This window comes from Pan troglodytes, chromosome 18 (genome assembly GCF_028858775.2).
Source record: "Pan troglodytes isolate AG18354 chromosome 18, NHGRI_mPanTro3-v2.0_pri, whole genome shotgun sequence".
Taxonomy (NCBI): Eukaryota; Metazoa; Chordata; class Mammalia; order Primates; family Hominidae; genus Pan; species Pan troglodytes.
The window spans coordinates 18,514,015-18,526,227 of record NC_072416.2 but is presented as its reverse complement, the minus strand read 5'-3'; the positions used below and the strand labels follow the sequence as shown (position 1 = coordinate 18,526,227).

The window sequence follows — 12,213 nt, the reverse complement described above, 5'->3', positions numbered from 1 at the left end:
ACCCTGTCTCTTTAAAAAAGAAAGAAAGAAAGAAAAAAGAGAAGAAAAGCCAGTCCTGCTCTTAAGCATCTTCTGCTGTGGTTTCCTAATGGGGAACAGGGCAGGAAGTGATAAGCAAAGTTTGGTGACAGCCTGGAAACTGTGGGTTTTGCCAACGAATCCAATGTGCAGAGCAAAAAGCTGTGAGAACACGCTGCCCATCCCTTCCTAAGCGGGACACAAGGCACAGACCAAACCTCATCACCAGCGCCCTCTGGCTTGTATCTTTTCCTCTAAGACAAGACCTTTCAAAATGCCATCAAGGCCAGGTGCAGTGGCTCATACCTACAATCCCAGCACTGTGGGAGACAGAGGCAGGCGGATTGCTCGAGCTCAGGAGTTTGAAAACATCCTGGGCAACAAAGTGAGACCCTGTCTCTGCAAAAATTACAGAAATTAGCTGGGCATAGTGGTGCATGCTTGTAGTCCCAGCTGCCTGGGAGGCTGAGGTTGGAGGATTACTTGAGCCTGGGAGGCAGAGGTTGCAGTGAGCCAAGATCATGTCACTGCACTCCAGCTTGGGCGGCAGTGTGAGACCCCATCTCAAAAAAAAAAAAAAGAAAAAAAGAAAAAAAAAGCCATTTTGTATGTATTTATGTATGACTCTTACTATCACTTGTATAAAAGTAAAGTAAACAGAATCAAGTAACCATAACTACATGTATGACATGTATCCACCATTACAGTGATACAGACGTGGACTCTGGAAAAACACACAAGAAACATGGAGAGAGGGAAGCAAGGTGACTGGTGTTAGGAGGAAGGGCTTGGGCCTTTCACTATGGACTGTGGTTCTCAACTGGGAGAATTCTGTCCCCCAAGGGGACACTTCGCAATGCCTGGAGCCATTTTCTATTGTCACCACTGGGAAGAAGAGGGAGAGGTACAACTTAGCATCTGGCAGGTAGAGGCTACAGATGCTGGGAAACATCCTGCAATGTGCAGTCCAGGCCCTACAACACAGGGACAAAGGATGACCTGTTGGCGAATGTCAGCAGGCTGAGGTGGCCACGTGCGAAGTCCGGCTGTATGAATACCATCTGGTGCAGCTTTAATTATGTTTCACCATATGCAAATACATTACTTCCTACTTTATAAAGTAAGACCCACCGGGCATGGCGGCTCACACCTGTAATCCCAGCACTTTAGGAGGCCGAGGTGGGTGGACCACTAGAGGCCAGGAGTTTGAGACCAGCCTGGCCAACATGGCTAAACCCCATCTCTACTAAAAATACAAAAAATTGGCTTGGCATGGTGGCGTGCGCCTGTAATCCCAGCTACTCGGACGCTGAGGCAGGAGAACTGCTTGAACCCTGGTGAAACCCCGTCTCTACTAAAAATACAAAACTTAGCTGGGCATGGTAGTAGGCGCCTGTAATCCCAGCTACTCAGGAGGCTGAGGCAGGAGAATCGCTTGAACCCAAGAGGCGGAGACTGCAGTGAGCTGAGATCGTGCCAATGCACTCCAGCCTGGCGAGAGAGCAAGACTCCTTCTCAAAAAAAAAGGAGAGTCTAGGCGCAGTGGCTCACGCCTGTAATCCCAGCACGTTGGGAGGCCAAGGCAGGTAGATCACTTGAGGTCAGGAGTTTGAGACCAGCCTGGCGAACATGACAAAAACCCACCTGTACTAAAAATATTAAAATTAACAAGGCATGGTGGTGCATGTTTGTAATCCCAGCTAGTCAGGGGGGGCTGAGGCAGGAGAATTGCTTGAACTGGGAGATGGAGGTTGCAGTGAGCTGAGATGGCACCACTGCACTTCAGCCTGGGTGACAGAGCGAGACTCAGTCCCAAAAAAAAACAAAAAAAGAGAGAGTTCATCAATGCACCCCGGTAAAGTCAAGGTATTGGAGTGTAAGAAGAATGCAATGTACAAGGCAGAATGCAGGGGCATTGGAGCTGGAAGTGATCTTAGGGAACATGGAGTTACAGAAGGGCAACAAGATGTCATTTCTTGCTCAACTCTAGGCCACTGGCACCAGTCACCTGGAGGACTGCTTGAACATAACTCAGTGGGAAAGAACCCCATGAGTGACTGTGGGTGTCTGCTGTGGGCATGAGGAAGGAGGACAGGGCCCAGTATTTGACATGCTTGGAATCTAACCCCTTCATTTTCCATGTGACAAAATCTAGAGCCAGCGAGGTGAGATGACCAGCTTTGGGGTCACACTGTGAGCTGGCAGTAGAATGTGGCAGGTGTCCTGATTCTCAGAAGAACATTCCAGTCCTCTAAGCCAGGGGCTGGCCAAGGATGGCTCAGGTCCACATTTGGCCCACACCTGTTTACATACGGCCCATGAGCTCAGCAATGATTTCATTTTTTTTATTTTTTTTTTTGACAGAGTCTTGTTCTGTTGCCCAGGCTTAGAGTGCAGTGGCGTGACCTCAGCTCACTGCGATCTCCGCCTCCCGGGTTCAAACGATTCCCGTACCTCAGCCTCCCAAAAAGCTTGGATGACCAGCATGCTCCACCACACCTGGCTAATTTTTTTTTGTGGGGGGCTGGGAGGGGGTGGGGGGGCAGCGGCAGGAAAGGGTCTCACTCTGTTGCCCAGCCAGGAGTGTGTGGCATGATCTTGGCTCACTGCAACTTCTGCCTCCTGGGTTGAAGCGATCCTCCTGCCTCAGCCTCCCGAGGAGCTATGACCACAGGTGCGCACCACCACTTCCAGCTAATTTTTGTATTTTTAGTATAGACGGGGTTTCACCACGTTGGCTAGGCTGGTCTCAATCTGCTAGCCTCAAGCAACCCGCCCGCCTCGGCCTCCCAAAGTGCTGAGATTACAGGCATGAGCCCCTGCGCCCAGCCAGATTTCATGTTTTTTAAAAGTTAAAAAAATCAAAAGAATATTACATGACACATGCAAATTCTATAAAATTCAAATTTTGGTGTCTCTAAATACTTTTTTACAGGAACACAGCCACACCCATCGATTTCCATATTATCTAAGGCTGTTTTTGCACTACGCTGGAAGAGACTGGTATTTGTGACAGAGACTATATGGCCCGGAATTCCGAAAGTATTTACAGAAAAAGTTTCTTTACTCCTACTTTCTGCCAGTCTCTCTCGAAATTTAATGTGCATACACACCACCTAGAGGACTAGTTACAACTCAGATTCCGTGTCAGTGGATCTGGGCTGAGGCCTGAAATTCTGCACCGTTAACAAGCACCAGGTGATGCCACGGCTGCTGGTCCACGGACCAGACTTTAGGCAGTGAGGATCCACTCCGGTGTCTCTACATGTCGACCTGAACCAGAAGCAGCAGCACCTAGGGATATGTTAGGAAAGCAAATACTCAGGCCCCAACCAGACCTACTAAAACTGAAAATTTGGGTGGGGCCCCGAAAGCTGAGTTTTATAGTAACAAGCTAGCAGCCAGCACTGTGCTTCATGCCTGTAATCCCAACACTTTGGGAGGCCAAGGCGGGCGGATCGCCTGAGGTCAGGAGTTCGAGACCAGCCTGGCCAACATGGTGAAACACCATCTCTACTAAAGATATTTTAAAAATTAGCTGAGCATGGTTGCTGCATGCCTGTAATCCCAGCTACTCGGAGGCTGAGGTGGAAGAATCGCTTGAACCTGGGAGGCAGAGATTGCAGTGAGCCAAGATCGTGCCACAGCAATCCAGCCTGGGTGACAGACTGGGACTTCATCTCAATAAATAAATAAATAATAAAATATAATAACAAGCTCTCCAGGTGATTCTGATGCAGGCTTGAATTTGAACACCATCTCTCCTGCAGTTCCAGACCCTGAGAGATGTAAGGCAAGACTAAGAAAATTCAGTGGCAGCATGAACACGCTTTCGCAAATGCTGAAACGGCTGGAGCTTCCTTAGACATTCCACCTGAAACTCAGCTAAGATGAAGCAGGTGGTAGTTTAACAGAAAAGTTCATATTCATAAACATGTTTAACTCTGCTTCACAGAAACTTGCCAGAAAAACATATAATTTGCCAACCTGACCAAGAAGGAATAGTTGTAATGAGCACAACATTACAAAAAGAATGACACAGTTAATAAAAAGACAGAAAGAAAAAACAAACATGGGGCATGATCTGAAGTCATCCTTCACCATTAACTGTTTTTAACTGTGCTTAAAAAGGGAATTTCCAAAGTCCATCTCTGTATGGTCTCCTGATTTGCTGCCAACTTTGCAAGATGGTAAGTTGCACTGTTGTCTTTAAACTTTTCAAAGCCAGCTAGGCAGGGATAGACCCATCACCATACCCCAGGACAGGTACCAGAACTTTCAGTGTAGCATGGATCATAATAGCAAAAAAATAGGGAACAACCTGTTTTTGCAAGGAATGGGAGAAAGGGTAATTCCAGCAGGGCGCATCCACACGTCAGACAAGCATCCATCACGAACGCAAATGAAACAAGCTGGGAGTGGTAGCAGTGCACCTGGAGTCCCAGCTACTTAGGAAACTAAAGCAGGAGGATTGCTTGGGCCCAGGAGTTCAAGGCTGCAGTGAGCTATGATCGCACCACAGTACTCCAGCCTGGGGGATGGAGCGAGACCCCATTTCAAAACAAAACAAAACCCCCAAAAAAACTAAAATGAAGTAGACCAGAATGAACGAACCAAGACTATATATTGTTAACCAAAGAAAAGAGAACACTACGTACAGTATGATTCCATTTAAATCTGTCAAAGTATTTTTAAATACCTATATGCTTGTCCATTTTTCTCTAAAAGCATACACGAAACTGTCACTTTGGAAGAGAGGAACTGATAGAAGAGAGGACAATATACTTTTCATTTTATATCTTTCTGTTTTTTGTTTTTTGTTTTTTACAATGGATGACAAATATTTGTTCAGCACCTGCTATGCACTGTTTTATATACTGAGGATACAGCAGTCAATAGAAAAGACAAAAATGCCCATCTGGAGCTGACATCCTAGTGGGGGAAAAGCAGACAATAAAATAAGTACATTTTATTTTATTTATGTTTTTTTTTTTTTTTTTTTTTTTTTTACTTTTTTGAGACAGGGTCTTGCTCTGTTGCCCAGGCTGGAGTGCCGTGGCTCGATCTCAGCTCACTGCAACCTCAGCCTCCCAGGTTCAAGGGATTCTCATGTCTCGGCCTCCTGAGTAGCTGGGAATCTAGGCATGCACCACCGTGCCCAGCTAATTTTTTTTTTTTTTTTTTTTTTTTTTTTTTTTTTTTTTTAGCAGAAACAGGGTTTCACCAGGTTGGCCAGGCTGGTCTCGAGCTCCTGGCCTCAAGTGATCTACCCACCTTGGACTCCCAAAGGGCTGGGATTACAGGCACAAGCCACCACACCCAGCCCAAAATAAGTAAATTTTAGAGTGTGTTTAGACCATGCCACTTGACATGTGGCCCATGAGACACTGACAATCCACACTTTGTGACCAGTTGGTGAGAAAATAAGGAGGCAGCACCATAATGTAGATCAACTATGGCACCAAGCATGCCGTTCGACTCAGCTCGCACTTTTTGTCTTGCAAGCCTATCTTAATGCAGGAAGCAGGGGGCACTGGTTTACATTCTGGCACAAGCTCCTTATATCACAGTAAATAGATAACGAACGGTTCCTACACTGGTTGGCTAGAAGCTGCTAAGTGTGAATAAAATAAAGGAGAATGGAGAAGATGGCAAATGTTTAAACCAAGTGTTCAGGGAAGGCCTTGCTGACATAGTGACTTTTTTGTTTGTTTGTTTGTTTTTGAGACAAGGTCTTGCTCTGTCGCCCAGGCTGGAGTGCACTGGCGTGATCTTGGCCCACTCCAACCGTCGCCTCCCAGGTTGAAGTAATTCTCTTGCCTCAGCCTCCCGAGTAGCTGGGACTACAGGCATGCGCCACCACACCCGGCTTATTTTTTTGTATTTTTAGTAGAGACTGGGTTTCACCATGTTGGCCAGGCTGGTCTTGAACTCCTGACCTCAGGTGATCCACCTGCTTTGGCCTCCCAGAGTGCTGGGATTACCAAGCATGAGCCACTGCACCTGGGCAACATAGTGACCTTTTAAAAATATTCAGGTACGCAGACAAAATAAAACATCAAACAATGAGGACCAGGAAAAATGTGGCTTCACTCACCAGGAAGGGCGTGCAGACCCAGGTGAAGGTGCCCACGGCTGACAGGTAGGCAGACTTCTTCAGCACCTTCAGCTCCTCCTGCCTGATGGCCAGCACCTTGTCCTTGAATGCCAGCTCCCAGGCATAAAGCTTTAGCACTTTGATCCCACTGAGAATTTCATTCATCAGCTTGATCCGATTGTCTTTGCTCTTCATGTGGGCCACCTTGGAAGAGAAGGGCAGTCAACACATCTGGGGCGACCCTGGGATCAGCCCATCACTCAACATCACCAGCTATTTTTTTCATAAACTTTATTATATACTTTGACATGTAAATGTTTTTTATATTGATTTTTTTTTTTCTTTTCAATAGAGATGGGGTTTCACCATGCTGCCCAGGCTGGTCTCAAACTCCTGTGCTGGGATTACAGGTATGAGCCACCGCACTGGGCCTCAACTTCACCGTCTATTAAAAATGAGCCTCCTGAGGGTGGGAGAGCTGACCCTGTAATCCCTACTAGCCCTAGTCTTGAGCCCCAAGACCACACCAAAGGACCCCACTATCAAGAAAAAAAAAAAAACCTTCAAATCATGTTAGGTTAGACATTGGAGAAACATACTGAATTTAGAATCCAGGAACAGAGGCAAGAAAAACCCTTCAGGTGTACAGAAAAGAAGGGATTCAGTCCCTACTCTGCTGACCCAAACACAGGAGACATGGTGGTGGTGTTTTTCTTCTCTGTTTTCTTATTTTTTCTTTTTTTTTTTTGTGACAGAGTCTCGCTCTGTTGCCCAGGCTGGAGTGCAGTAGCACGATCTCGGCTCACTGCAACCTCTGCCTCCCGGGTTAAAGAGATTCTCCTACATCAGCCTCCTGAGTAGCTGGGACTATAAACGCCTGCCACCACGCCTGGCTAATTTTTCTATTTTTAGTAAAGACGGGGCTTCACCATGTTGGCCAGGCTGGTTTCGAACTCCTGACTTCAAGTGATCCACCGACCTCGGCCTACCAGAGTGCTGGGATTACAGGCGTAAGCCACCGCACCCAGCCTGTTTTCTTATTTCTTGTCAGCCCAGTTTTCTTTTTGGAAACATCATCTCACTCTGGCATCCAGGCTGGAGTGCAGTGGCATGATCATAGCTCACTGCAGCCTTGAATTCCTGGGCTCAAGCGATCCTCCCACCTCAGCCTCCTTAGTATCTGGGACCACAGGCACATGCCACCACACCCGGGTCATTTTTGTATTTTTTGTAGAGATGGCACCTTGCTATGTTGCTCAGGCTGGTCTTGCACTCCTGGCCACAAGCCATCCTCCTGCCTCAGCCTCCCAAAGAGCTGGGATTACAGACATGAGCCCCTGTGCCTGGCCCATGGTTGTTAAAATAGTGAAATGTTTCTGTACTGGCTAGCACTGGTTCCAAATAGTGGATACTTGCGCAGTGCAGTTGTTAAATACTTTTACTACCACCCAGGATTTTGTGTATAGCAGCAACTTTTCTAAGCATTTTACATGTGTTCAGACACTTAACAATCACAAGAACTCTATCGTTTAGTGCTACAGTCATCCCCGGGTCACAGACGGGAAGAATGTAAGCTACATGATCTGGAGGCCAGGGACTGAAATGGGTTGAGTCGGGCCACTCAGGGCATCCTACACATCAAGAGACTGAAGGGTGACTCAATCCTAAAGCCCCTGCCTCACCCATCCCACCCAACCCCTCCATGTGAGGCCTCTCCTTCCAACAGGCCCACGTCCTGAAACTCATCTCCCTGTGGTATCGCCAGTGCAGCCTAGTGCTCCCATTTGAAATTCCACAGCACACCATAAATATCCATCAACAGAAGAGCAAAGAAATAAACCACACCATCTCCGTTATAGACCAAAAGGCACCGAGTCGGGAGAATGAATTGAAGCTATACGGCACAGCACAGAGAGGTCCCCAAAGCAGGGCGCTAACAGACAAAAATCATGCTGCCACGTGGGCCCATTTAGGTAAAAACAGATATGGTAATAATATCACACACACAAAACATATATAATGGCCAGGCATGGTGGCTCATGCCTGTAATCCCAGCAATTTGGGAGGCCGAGGCGGGTGGATCATCTGAGGTCAGGAGTTCAAGACCAGCCTGGCCAATGTGGTGAAGCCTCATCTCTACTAAAAATACAAAGATTAGCTGGGTGTGGTGGTGGGCACCTGTCATCCCAGCTGCTCGGGAGGCTGAGGCAGGAGAACTGCTTGAACCCGGGAGGCAGAGGTTGCAGTGAGCCAAGATCGTACCACTGCACTCTAGCCTGGGCAACAAAGTGAGACTCCATCTCAACAAACAAACAAAAAAACCCACATATATAAAAACAAACCAAACTATACCATTAATCAGGTCTGTATATACATACGTAGAAAGTTGTAGAAGGATTTGCTTCTATATATTTGCAGTGGTTGAGAGAGTAGGGAAGGGGGTATCCCCTTTTAATTTACGTACTTTTGTACGATTTAAACTTTTTTTTTTTTTTTTGAGGCAGGGTCTCACTCTGTTGTGCAGTGGCACAATCATGGCTCACTACACCTTCGACCTCCTGGGTTCAGGTGATCCTCATGCTTCAGCCTCCCAAGTAGCTGGGACTACAGGCACGCATCACCACACGCAGCTAACTTTTCCATTTTTGGTAGAGACAGGTTTCATCATGTTTCCCAGGCTGGTCTTGAACTCCTAAGCTCAGGCGATCCACCCACCTTGGCCTCCTAAAATGCTGAAATTACAGGGGTGAGCCCGGCTTGATTTGAACTTTTTTATAATAAGAAACCTCACTGTATTACTTGGGTATTCAAACTTTTTAAAATACAAAATATCTCCAAAAATAAAAAGCTGAAAGCCGGGCATGGTGGCTCACACCTGTAATCCCAACACTTTGAGAGGCTGAGGCAACAGGATCACTTAAGCGCAGGAGTTTGAGACCAGCCTGGGCAACACAGCAAGGCCCCATTTTAGAAATTAATTACTTTAATTTAAATAAAGAGATTAACAGCATGTATCCTATAAGGTAAGAGCTAATAAGGGGGAAAAAAGTAGGGGGTAATTTGTACTCAACTCTTGAAAGCTGAGTCACACATACACATAATAAACAAGACCATGGGAAACAAGGACTTTCTCGGAGGCTCACAGACCTTCTGATTCCAGTCACCGGCCTACAAGGTCTAACCATGTGTCAGGAGCTCTCAATCTTGGCTGCCCAATATAATGACCTGGGAAGCTTTAAAACGTCTTGATGTCCAGACCCCACCCACAATAAGTGAATCAGAATCCCAGATATGCGGCCGGGGCATCAGCATTTGTTAAGGCTCCCCAAGTGACTCCAACTGGCAGGCAAGGCTGAGAACCCCAGGGACAGAGCAGAAGGAACTGGACTAAAATTCTCATGGAGAGGCCCCTGCCTAGGGCCCGGCTTGGGGGCCCGCAGAGACACATGCCTTACCTGGTAAGTCTTGGTCTTCATCGCCATCACAGCATTGATGGGCACCATGAGGACCATCACCGCCACTCCAGCCAGGACGGAAGGGCCCAGGTTCTAAGGAAGGAAAGGAGACTCTTCATCACTCACCAGACAGAAGAAAACAGGGCCCGTAACAGCTTCCCCAGCTGATTCATCCCACGTGGACGCTGCTGACCAAGTTCAGGGCAAGGTGTGTTACTTTTACCCCACAATAGGGTGTTAAGAGCCTGTGGTTTCATTCCTGACCATCTCTCCAGGTCCTCCCAATCCCTTGAAGAATAAGCAGGTCCATGCTCCTTTCTCCCAAGCCCTTGGGGCCACATGAGTTTTGCAAATTGCAACTTCAGGCTTCTAATTTTTTTTTTTTTAGGAGATGAGGTCTCACTATGTTGCCCAGGCTGCAGTACAGTGGCTATTTGCATCAGTGATCCTCCTACTTCAGCCTCCAAAGTAGCTGGGACTACAGGTAAGCATTAGGTCTTGCTACATTGCCCAGGCTGGTCTCCAACTCCTGGGCTCCAGCGATCCTCCCAATTCAGCCTCCCAAGTAGCTGTGACTAGTCACATCACCATGCCCAGCTAATTTTTTTGGTTTTTTGTAAGGACAAGGTCTCACTATGTTACTCAAACTGCTCTCGATCTCCTGGGCTCAAGTGACCCTCCCAACTCAGCCTCCCAAGTAGCTGTGACTACAGTCACACCACCATACCCAGCTATTTTTTTGATTTTTTGTAGAGACAAGGTCTCACTATGTTGCCTAAGCTGGTCTCAAACTCATGGGCTCAAGCGACCTTCCCACCTCTGCCTCCCAAGTAGCTGGGATTACAGGCGCGAGCCATCACACCCAGCTTAGATTTTTAGAAAGGTAATAAGGTAGTAAGCAGAAAAGTGTGAACACGACCACCTGACTGCTTTTCCTGCTTGAAGGCTGCTTACAAGTTTAGCCCTTGGCTAGTGTCTGCATACTTACAGAGTTTCCACCAGTAACAGAATTGGGTAGAGTAGCTCAATGTGCCTCAACTGTTTGTACAAACAATATGGTTTATGCTGAACACCGCTTTCCCTCTGGGAGTCTAGACTTTTGGTATGTGCCAAGCAAAGGCTGCTTATGTGACCTGCCCCTAATACAAACCCAGGAACTGAGCTCCTACCAAGCTTCCCTGGTTGGCAACATTTCACACACATAATCATCATGGTTGCCAGAGAATTAGTGAACCTGTGACTCTGCTGGGGACTCCCGGAAGCCTGCACCTGGCTGCTCTTGAACACCGCCCCATGTGTGCCTTCATTCCTTGCTAATTTTGCTGTATTAACTTATAGCCTTGTGGCCAGGTGCAGTGACTGACACCTGTAATCCCATCACTTTGGGAGGCCAAAGTGGTAAGATACCTTGAGGGTGGAAGTTCGAGACCAGCCTGGGCAACACAGCAAGACCCCCATTTCTACAAAAAAATAAATAACTTAGCCAGGCATGGTGGCGTGCACCTGTAGTCCCCAGCTAGATGAGATGACAAAGTGGGAAGATTGCTTGAGGCCAAGAATTTAAGGCTGCAGTGAGCTATGATCACACCACTGCACTCCAGCCTGGGCAACAGAGCAAGACTCTGTCCCTTAAAAAAACAAAAAAAACAATAACAAGAACAAAAAAAAAGACAGCCCCCACAACAAAGAACTGTCTGGCCCCAAGTGTCAACAGTGCTGAGCTCAAGCAACTACCATCTAAAACAAAACGTGATGTTAGACAATTTTCTTAACGGTTCATAAACCAATCCTGAAGGCAGTTCTAGAACAAATGTTCCAAAAATATTTTTCCCATAGTAGCACTTTTACAAAAGTGGACTCCCCAAGACACCTGCTTGAAAAGACACTTTATTTAGATTTTTTTTTTCTTCTAGAGACAGGGTCTTGCCTTGTCACCCAGGTAGGAGTGCAGTGGTGTGATCCTAGCTCACTGCAGCCTCTGCACTCCTAGGCTCAAGCAATCCTCCTGCCTCAGCCTCCACGGTAGCTGGGACCACAGGTAGGCACCACCACGCCCAGCTAATTTTTTTTTTTTTTTTTTTTGTAGAGACAGGGTCTCACTATGTTGCCCAGGCTGGTCTCAAACTCCTGGCTTCAAGCAATCCTTCCACCTCAGCCTCCCAAAGTGCAGGGATTACAGGCGCATGCCACCTATATCTGTACCCAGCCTATTAGATAACTAAATTCTGGTGTTTTTTCTGAGTTTTATTATTAGAAACACTTTACTCACCTTCTGCTCTACAAATGTACAAAAAAAAAAAAAAAAAAAAAAAACTACAGCCAAATAAACCAGTAATTTTTTCTTCTTCCTTTTTCTTTTTTTTGAGACAGAGTCTCGCTCTGTTGCCCAAGCTGGTATGCAGTGGTGCAAACTCAGCTCAATACAACCTCCCCCTCCCGGATTCAGGCCATTCTCCTGCCTCGGCCACCCAAGCAGTTGAGATTATAGGCATACACCACCATGCCCGACTAATGTTTATATTTTTAGTAGAGACGGGGTTTTGCCATGTTGGCCAGGCTGCTCTCCTGGCCTCAGATGATCCACCCACCTTGGCCTCCCAAAGTGTTCAGATCACAGGCATGAGCCATTTCGTCCAGCCCTTC

The 12,213-nt window shown here is 46.9% G+C and overlaps 1 protein-coding gene across 29 annotated transcripts in view; it reads right to left on the bottom strand.

Annotated features, from left to right (window-relative positions):
- ABCC1 (ATP binding cassette subfamily C member 1) overlaps nt 1–12,213 on the bottom strand; it is a 187,263-nt gene that overhangs the window by 79,851 nt on the left and 95,199 nt on the right. For all 29 annotated transcript variants that reach the window (XM_063796774.1, XM_054668955.2, XM_016929507.4 and 26 more), the window contains 2 exons: nt 9,571–9,663; nt 6,116–6,319 (listed from right to left, as the gene is read on the bottom strand). In XM_063796774.1, coding sequence (XP_063652844.1) covers nt 6,116–6,319; nt 9,571–9,663 — 297 coding nt within the window. The remainder of the gene's footprint in view (nt 1–6,115; nt 6,320–9,570; nt 9,664–12,213) is intronic.